General features: G+C 31.4%; 1 protein-coding gene across 1 annotated transcript in view; it reads right to left on the reverse strand.

The window, feature by feature from the left end:
- Positions 1–10,772, reverse strand: part of LOC107436708 (glutathione hydrolase-like YwrD proenzyme) — a 54,990-nt gene that overhangs the window by 20,499 nt on the left and 23,719 nt on the right. Inside the window, exons 4-5 of the mRNA XM_043043330.2 lie at positions 9,091–9,247; positions 3,280–3,480 (exon numbers count right to left, since the gene is read on the reverse strand). Of these exons, the coding sequence (XP_042899264.1) occupies positions 3,280–3,480; positions 9,091–9,247 (358 nt within the window). The remainder of the gene's footprint in view (positions 1–3,279; positions 3,481–9,090; positions 9,248–10,772) is intronic.

The following is a 10,772-nucleotide window of genomic DNA, read 5'->3' on the forward strand; positions in this document are numbered from 1 at the left end:
CATACCTGCCAACTCTTCCGGATTTTCCGGAAGATTTTATTTTCATATTTAAAGTGGTAGTAAATATATACTATTTTTTCTTTTATAAATTTAATTTTCAAATGATTTTGATCATCACTATTCTTACAAAAATTAAGCACATATATTAATATGGTTGTCAATTTAAGTTTTCTCAAATACAACGCATTTGCTTGCTTAAAATTGAAGTTTTAATTCCATTTTAATACCACTGAGAAAAATGATAATGGAAGGGATTAAAAGTTGGCAGGTATGCGTTTATATAAACTTGCCTTCGTGTATGTCTGTCCGTGTGGAATTTTGTAATCGATTTTAAACGTTTTTCAATTTTTTTCTTAATTATTATTCTCCACTACTAAAACGGAGTTTTTAAAAATATTACTTTTTATTTTGAATTTTTTTAAAAATAAATCTACTCTTCCCGAAAATTGCCTGTTATTGAAATGGTACTACTACAAGTTTTTTGCTTTCATTTTCAGACCTGAATACGTTAACCGAATATAAATGACGAGATATTTTTGAAGTAACTAAACTGCTACCTTTTACGTTATTCAACAAAAGTTTTTACCTAGTGGTAGTTAAATAATTATTGAGTAGACAACCACTTAATTCATCATCAATTAAAATACATTAAAATAACTAGCTGGTCCTTTATATGTATATTTAAACTATTTAAATGTAACGATAGTTAAATGTGTATTAAATTAAATTTATATTTATTATTTATTAAAGCAGGAATCGAGCATGAATGCAAAAATTTTTCTACCACATATATTAAATTAAAATCTTAAGCAAACTCGGAAGTTCGTTGTAGTGGAACTAAGCGTCGACCCTTTTCACATTCATCCTGAAATTAGACTAAGTGACTATACATGACAAAAATAAAGTTTAGGGAGCAAAATGGAGTTCTTGCAAGCCCGGAAGAGTAGTAAGATATATATGATAATATCAACTTGTGGCTATTTGAAGTGGTAGTATAAATTATATTTCCCATTTATTTTTGAGAATTATAAACTGAATTAAAATATAGTTTTGAACACCACATTAAATAAAAAAAAAATAAAAAAAAAGATACAATATATATATAAATGCATGAGAATTAGCCGATGGCGTCTTTTCTCCTTCAACGAAAAAATATTAAAATACTTAAGAAAAATTTATGTAAAGATTATTATAATGTTGCGTATGTTTGACGATTTTTTCTTTTTCACTATTTGAAAAAATCGTTGATCTCATGCGCTAGTTCTTACAGAGAGCCCTCGATCGTTGTTGTTAAAAATTTTGTTAAGTATTAGCTGTGTGCTAAGACTTAACAACATTTTCTATCACAGGAAAAAAAAAATTCTGAAACAATGGAATTTCTAAAGTTGGTGCAAACTATGCATTAAACCAAGAAAAATATTTTTCAACGACCATAATAGTTGGCACCTATTAGAAAAGTAATTCAATAGTCATATTTCCATCCTCAAAAGGAAGTAAAGTTGGCAAGTAACGCAAATGTAATGTTCATACGCACCTGGAAAAATTTTAAAATTATTTTAAATTTTGTAAAAGCAGTTAAAAATTTCTTAGTTTTAGATTTTTTTAGAATTAAAAATTCAATTCCCCCATAATCAGATAAAAATTTATTTGTTTAGGATTATTTAAGTATTATGATACTTACAAGCACAGTAAAATATAATTTTTCATCTTAATATTTCTACTACTATTTAATTTTTCCCAAAAGGTTCATACGAACAGTGTATTATTTTAACATTAGAACTAAAATAATTTTGTTCACCACTACACATAAATCATTTAAATAATGGAAAAATCATCATATTCATGATTGGATTTTGTTACACTGTTTTGCCGTTTAGTGTTAGACTTCGTGTATTAGTCGTCCCCACCACAGAGTATCAAAATTGTGATGGCATGTCATCGGATCATCCTCAAATCTGTTTTCCGGGCCGTCGCCAATAGCCCATTGTGCACTCCTACTGATGAGTGATTTATTAATTTGAGCGATTTAACCAATCCTCCACACGAAAGGGCTCGAAACACCATGTAACACTAGATGCCAACTTGCTCAGCTTTGTAAAAAAAAGTATTTTCAAGTGGTAATGAAATTAAGGTTTATTTTTAGTTTAGTAATTTTCAGTCTAGGTAATTTGTTCACCATTACATGTCAAAAATTCAAAGTTAAATACATTTTTATTGCAGTTATCTTGTGGTGACATTTTTAATGAGTGGGCTAATTGTCTTTTATTCTGCTATAAGTTTTACTATTTAATTCTCTATCAATTTATTAAAACTTGCGCAAAAAGCATAGCAGTTACCTTCCATGGGGATGTATCTTTGTGATGTTTTTTTCTAATTTATGCTATCTGCTCTCTAATTTCTTTGAAATGAGCATACAAGCCAGCGTAAGTATGAATAATAATAAATGAATATGTACAAATTAAAATTTCATAAAAACTCAATTTGTATTAAAAACTTTAGATTTACAAAACTGAAACTATAATATCCCTTGTTTTCGTGCTTTTATTTGTGCTGCGTTTTTCACATTGTTTAGTTTCTTCACGTATGGTATAAAGTGCATACTATCTTCGTTTGGATACATGCTAAGATGTGATAATTTAGTTAATTAATGAATGGATCGGTTGCATGCGGAAAACAAATAAAATTGGATACTTTTATACTATATTATGCGGAGCAACAAAGTTGTATTCATCTGGGATAAATATTAAAAATTAAGTTACTAGTCTTTATATATTTTTTAAAAATAAAATTTATAAAACCGATACTCTATGACGATTAATTTAATTTTTGTGCTGTCCTATGACAACACTAGACTATATGGGTAGCCATGCCAGATCTGAAGAATTAGTGAAGGCTAGAACAAATCTAAGTTTAACGTGATTTGGCTCTGTTTATAAGGGCTCATAATTGTTGCATAATTGCTCTATTCATTTACTTAAGGGGAATATCGACTCTTTCCCTTATTGTAGCGTGGTCTTGTTATTTTCTTGCTACTCAAATCTAGGCTCTTTATAATAAACCCGACACTATCGCAAATCTGGTTAGATGGCATAATTTGTGTTTTTATCACACTTAGTTTAACTTTATTCATACATTGTTAACCCTCCCTTTGTTTGAATACTATGGATGTATTTATATATATATACATGTTTAATAGTGTGTAAATCTGTATATTAATAATAGAAAATATTAAGTAAGAAAATTTCATATATACTAGCATGAATGGATCTTTGTGTTTACTTGAAAACAGTCTGCCAGCTTTGGTGCTGTTATTATATCACCGGGTGAAGGTGGTTTGCCATCTATCAACAGATCTTCTGCATTTTTAGAATGGAGAAACATGTCTTGGTTATTCTTCCACATAGTGGCAGCTTTATAGGGCACAGGTGCACCATCTCTTGCTAGTTTAATAACAGGCTCAAGAATTTGTTTCATTGTTAGCTGTAAAAGTTGAAAAGAAACTCATATGTAATGGCAATATTGGTTGTCAGTTTTTTTTAAAAATTTATTATTTCTTTTATAACGCAAGAAACTTTCCTAGTTAGTACCTAATTCAACCTTATTAAAATTGACCTAAATCATGATGACCTTATCACATGATTTGATTATTCACTATGAAAAGGTAAAAGGTCACTTAACGTACTAAAAGCCTTGAACACAATCTCAGACGTTCACTGTGCCTAATTCCTTAAAAGTGAATACTTTCGTACCTTGGTATACAAATTATGCAAAGTATACAGATTATACAAAGTATACAAAACTTGGTCAGTTTGTTAGAATTTTTTTTTACAGTGGTTGTAAAATCATATTTATTAAGTATAAGTTTTACTTTGGTAAATTCGTTTTGAAGTTATTTTGACCACCATTCATCAATACATATATTGAATCCTCCAGAAAGATCGTGCCAATCTCTATCGTTCTCCCAAAGGACCACGCAAAATATTCAAGTGGTAGCAAATCACACTTGTAATTTGAAGTTTTCCTAAATTCGCAGCCGCTTCACTATAAAGCGAAGGAAGTTGACCGCTTTGTAGTATAAATTTTGTTACCCCTTGAATACTTTTGGCGGACCTTTGGGAGCTCTAATATCGAAAATCGACACGATCTTTTCGAAAGACCCAATATAATATTTTTTTGTACCAGTTATATGATGAGACTTTAAATACAGAAGTACCAACTTGCTCTGGACAGCGGTTGGATATTTTCGATTGACAGTCTTTTAATATGAGATTCTTGGTTTAGTAAATTCAATTTACGGGGTTTTTATTCATCACTACTTAGAAATAATTCAAAGGTTTATATCATAAGCCACTTAGCTACAGTTAAGCCATCCCCTCCAACTAATCCTTATTATTTTAAACATAGATGAATGAGTAGCTAACCCTCTGGGTTAGGAACTGTATTTGTCAGCAATACAGTACTGTATTTGTCAGCAGAGTTAACCTCTTCGAGACGGGCGAGTCATATATGCATTTTCAGGGGGTTGATAATCAGGGTAAAAAAAGATGAAACTGGTAACCAAGCTATTTTTATAGCAGTTTATTTGTGGGCGGGGTAATAATAGTTCACATTAAAAATTGTAATGTTACACTTTTAACGCACAAGGATTGGATGTCTTAGCTTTAAAGTGAAAGCAAAAATGCGTCTGTCATATTAGCTATGCCCAAACTTAAGCTACAGCGATTTATTTTTTACTATTCTGATTCCGCACTAATAGATTTATGACTTGCCCGTCCCCCCAAAAAATAAGTAAATATTAATTAAAAATTTGGCAAAATTATCTGAAAACCTGTGAATTTTAGTTCGCTCCCGTTTTTTAAAATATTTCGTCTTATCCGGAGCAGTTAATGTATTGCAATTTTTTTAGATTTAAGTACATTTGAATTCTTTAGCCCTAAATAAAATGTTTAACAGGCCGTTTAGTTTACTTAAAATAAAGATTTATTTGCGTGATAAAGTCTTTCTTAAATAAAGCAAAAATTTAGAAAATATATATACATATATATTTATTTATTTAGTGGTAGATAAGAAAAAGAGAATCACCAATTTTATTATAAAATGAATGTTTGCAAGTTCTTTTCTATAAAAGTTTTACTAAAGTGCGAATCAGTACACGTTAAGTAGTTTAGAACGGCATACTTTGATAACAATGTGAGTAGGCCTTAAGTAATAGGTGTTGACTTAAGTCATTAGTAGCTGACTAAAATATATTTAAAATGAAGCGTTGTTGAATATAACAGAAGAGCTACAAGGCTGCATTTATAAAGTTCTTCTGTCACATGGTATAACAATTTCATAGTTATCCGATCTCCCAATTTTCTTTTTATATTTTGTGTGGTAACAAAAACTTAATTTTAATTATCTAGTTTGAACAAATTTAATTTATATTTTATTTTATTACCGGCGTTGAACATCTCACCCAGTTGAGTTTACGACTATCAATGCTTAACTCCGTAGACTTGTAATTTTGAACACAATCCAGATGACAAGGGAACTCCTTAAGCAAGCATTCGGCCAAACTAGCTTTTGTTGAGGACTTTTTTTAATGGAAATAACCCGCATTTGCGTTATACGGAGAGGAAAAGCACGATAATCTGCCTCTGTTAGCCGATATTTAGGGGATTCTAACCCATGATCTGTCTACCACTGAGGATATTTTACGTCAGCTCTGTGATTGATCAATGTGAGCCCAGACGAGCAGAATTCGTATCGACTAGCCACCACTGGGATTCGAGCTTGTGTCACCTCGTTGTGAGGCGAACGCTGTATCCCCTAAGTCACCGAGGCTCGAAGTTGATTTATAAGAATTGTGACCACCACTACAAAGAAATAAATATATAGAGTCATTAAAAAAATTCGTAAAAAGGGTTCATACTCACCTGGAAAGAATTAAAAAGTGGTATAAATATTAGTGTAAATATTTTGATATTATAATGTTTGTAGATACCAGAGTATTTTATTTTCTACAATTAAATATATATATAGACATAAAGGTGACAAGTAGGAAATTTTATTTTGATAGTGGAAGCTAATTCTATTTAGAAATTCGTAGCTTCTTTATAACAAAATGGATACATACACATACATATACCTTTTCTTTTCGAATTGGAGCATAGGGCTTCTATCATAGCTTTCCATCTCACTCTATTTGTGGCCAGTTATTTTGCCTCTCACCAAGTCTATCCTATAGTTTTCAATTCATTTACAATCGTCCTGCGCCAAGTACTTTTAGGTCTTCCTCTTTTTCTATTGCCCTGAGGGTTCTAATCAAAAACTTGTTTTACTTTAAATTTTTCAAACGAAATCGATACCAGTTACTAATAATTTTTAGGTGCGTATGGGCCCTGGTAAACGACGTCAGGTTCCCATATTTTTATGTACGATTATTAATTTAGGATAGTGTTGTTGCACCATTGCTCAGAGTTTCCGGTTTGGTGGTAATATCTTCCTACTTGAAGGAAAATGTATCTTTTAATGCAGTAAGTTTAATTTAAAGTTCATTTATCCTCACCACTACGTTTCAACGCCAATTATTCAAACGCCAATTATTTAAAATTATCTTGAATAAATCATACGAACTGCGACCTATACAAAAATATTCTCATCAAGATGACCACCGACTCAATTGACAATGTCAATACTGAAGGCCAAGATAATAAAATTATAGCCTACTCTGAGGCTACTACTATCAAAGAATACAGAGTTAACTTTCTAAGACTCATTCCTGGAATAACCTACCTCATCAAGCAAAGACATTTTGCAGGAAAAAGTATCATATGACCAGAGACCCCCTTACAGCCTTCAAATGATCAACCGCAACAAACAAATTCACAAAGACTGTAGGCGTCTAAAACGATCACAGTGAAATAATAAAATAAAATCTTTGGTGGTAGAGAATAAGTCAATATGGAATATTACAAAAGCTTCCCTCTTGGAGCCACCAAAAAATAAACCTCTTCGTTGCGAAAAAGCTTTGTTTCCTCATATATTGAAAAGGCAGAGGTTTTTGCAAACCATATGGGAGAACAATTCAATCTTAATAACAGATACGACCAAGCTAATCACAAATTGGTTAATCAATGTGTAGTTATCTTTTTATCACGAAATCAAGCACCAGTTTCAATTGAACCAACCATCATTGAAGAAGTGAAAAACCTCGTTTGAAAACTAAAACCTCTAAAATTTTCTGGATGTGACAGAATTGAAAATACGATGGTTAAGTTTCTCCTTAATTAATATATTGGGAATCTTACATTAATCTTCAATAGCTGTCTTAAATTGAATTACTTTCCCAACATCTGGAAGACGGCAAATATTATTCTTATGTGAAAACCTAATAAAGATCCATACTCACCCTCCAGCTACCATTCAATTAGTCTACTGAACGCTAACGGAAACACTCTTGAACGGTTTATTTATAATAAACTAAAGTCATGCTTTACTTTTCTTCCCGCTGAGCAGTTTGGGTTTAACTAGATCTTCCAAGCAATTATTTCAAATTGTGGACTATATAGCCAGAGATCTTCATCTTAAACAATTTTCAACCCTACTAATGCTGGACATTAGCAAGGCATTCTATAGAGTTTGGCATAATGGTATAACCTATAAATTAATGCAATCAAATTTCCCACGTGGGATTGTCAAAATTATTAACAATTATTTCAGAAATAGAAACTTCTACATCAGTGTCAATAAACATAAATCAACGACTAAGATTATTGACTAAGACTACGCGTTGGTTTCATGCAAAGAAATATCCTGGGCCCGATACTCTATACTATATATACTCATGATTTTCCAATTGATCATAGTGATCACGGTATTTTATGCCGATGACACAGGGATTGTAGTCAAATCTGCTGATCCAAACCTAGCTACTCAGAAACTGTTGTCTAAAATCTATGGCACTGAGGACTGGTGTCTCAATTGGAAATTTGAGACAAATGCTTTCAAATCACAACTTTTAATTATACAAAAGAAGAGAAAAATATTTCAAGATCATAACCAACTTCAACTATTTAATGAAATCATACCAACTGTTAGCAAAGCCACTTATCTTGGTCTTGTTCTAAATAAACATCTTACATGGACGGATCACAAGGCAAATACTGCAGTAATTAAATTACAGAATCTACTCAATCAAGGACACCTCAGCTGAAACACAGAATATTATTACATTACCAATAATGGCATACGCATCGGCTGATTGTTGAAATGCCACTGAAAACCAACTGAAAAAGCTTGCTACATTACAAAACATCATGAGGAGTATTACCAAGGCCACGTGGTTTCAAAGGAATACTGACATATATATTGACCTAAAAATCGATTCATTTGATCAAAATTTCAAGAACCTCATCAGAAACTTCTTTGACAAAGCTCTTGACTGCAATACTTCAAATTTTAACAATATATTAAAATTTAATAATCTTAAAGACGATGCCAGTCTTAGACCTAATGCATACTTCTTTACGATAGTTATGCGGCATTTACCCTTCAACATCATATGCAAATGAAGACGTCTTCATAGTAGAATATGAAATAAAGACGTCTTCGTAGAATAGTTGTCTTCATTTGTATATAGTCATCTTTTGCATAGATTTACTATTTGTCTCTCTTCATCAACTGTTAATCTTCATCTATTGGTTTCTGTCTGCAAACTAATTAATTTCATCTCTATCAACTTAAGGCGAAATGCCGTTTATTCGCTACCCATCATCCTATTTGTGTTCCTGTTACCTTATCGATTCTCCTCTAAGCTCAATATTTCAAGATAAATGGGAAAAGGGCGCATCTGAGGCCTCTGACTCCCAGTTCGAACTTAGTGACTAAAATTATCTCGAAATGAGCCTTTCAAGGTGTCAACTGAATTAACTGAAATTCTTCAATATTTAGTTTTCTATATTCGCCCGCTATTTTATTAAATTCAATAATTTGATACATTATATTAACTAAAATTTAAAAATATAGGATTACTTTCAAATAGTTATATTCATATAAAAATAGATGACGAAAGATCTATTACTAATAAATTTTAAAATATTAAGTTACCTTTTTTGAGCCGAACTTTTCAATTATATTACACATCCCTGCAACCGTTCCTGGAACAGATACCCAGTGTCCATGACTGAACCACTCTCTTTTTTGGGGATCTGTGATACCATCACCTCTAATTTTTTCTAAAGTTGCTCCTTTACCGGTCCTGCCACTGCATTACAAATACAAATACAGCTATAGAAAATGGTACACTGCATTACAATGCTCATGCCACTGCATTATAGAATTATATTTATTCAATAAATTACACTATTCTTGTTCGTAGTTGCCAACTTCTACGGTTTTGAGGAATGATTATATCTTGTGGTGATAAAACAAATATTAGAAGTAAACGAATCTTTTTAAAAAGATAGTTCGTTTATATGCATTTGAAAGCCTAACTTGTGAGAAACAAATACATACCCTCCTACTATTACGGAATTTCTGTAGTTTCAGTAAAAAAAAATCCTAATAATAGCAATGGTTACGTATTATTAGATCTACAGGGAAATTCTGTCCATGAAAGAACACCCATTATGTAAAAAAAAGTGGCAGAGCATTTTCCCTTAAATGTAAATATTATTTCCCTTAAATGTAAACGCTTATTTCAGTCGGATACTTTCGTTACTTTTAATATGCACATTCTCTTTTGCGCCACATATGCTAGAACAGTATAGTTACCAATTGGAACTAATTTCTTCGTTTCTGTGAAATTTAACATACCAACGGTACAAAAAAATGTATTTCTCAGGTTTTGCATCAAGTAAATATTTATTATTATTTGTAATTCAATACTTTTGTTGTGAACAACTTGATAAAAATCTGACAGTAATATTTAATGTTCCTTCAAACATAAAATAATCCTACATAAAATTTTGACAAAGTTGCGACCCGCCATTTGACTGGTGTTTTTAATTGTGGCCCCCGGCCTCATGTAAGTTGGAAACCCCTGATCTAGAAGCTTTTCAAATTAGAACGTAATCATTAAGTTACACGGGAAATACTTACCGCTTTCATGAAAGAACCTTATCGAGTAATGTAAAAGGTGTTGATTAAGAAAATTTCTGAAAATTTGATAATGCTATACTAAATTAGAATTAAAAATTTTGTAAACGAATATAAAAAAAGGACAGACGGTCACATTCCTAAGTTCTGATACAAGGTCCGTTAAAACACTTAATTGATTAAAATAGTAATTTTGCTTTATATCTCTACCACGAAAGAATAATACTTCACATGAATCTCAAATATCTGAGGTTATGCCAGTAGATAGATCTTTTATGCATATATTCAGGCTTGTCAACTACGCTTTTTGCAAAATATTTTGGTCAGTGGTAGTCCTTTTAAAACTCAAGTTTTCAGAACTTCTGGGGATTTTACCCCAACAATTTAAAAGCATCACCATGACAGAGCCGACATAATGTAGCGTTGCATATGATCTTTTAAATTAATTCATATATAGTAGTGGTGGAAAATAAGTTATAAGTTAAAACATAATTGCAGATACCACTAGAATAAATTTCTACAAAAAGCATCGAAAGTTGGCAAGTCTGTATATTTGAGCTATTGATTTCTTATAAAGGGTAAAATATTTATTTTCAAAGCTACGAAAATCAAAAATTATCTTTTTTTTAAGCATAAATGTTACAACGGTGATAAGAAAACTTTCTTAAGATCTATATAGCCAGAGATCTTCA

The sequence above is a fragment of the Parasteatoda tepidariorum genome, chromosome 10, assembly GCF_043381705.1.
Source record: "Parasteatoda tepidariorum isolate YZ-2023 chromosome 10, CAS_Ptep_4.0, whole genome shotgun sequence".
NCBI classification, from domain to species: domain Eukaryota; kingdom Metazoa; phylum Arthropoda; class Arachnida; order Araneae; family Theridiidae; genus Parasteatoda; species Parasteatoda tepidariorum.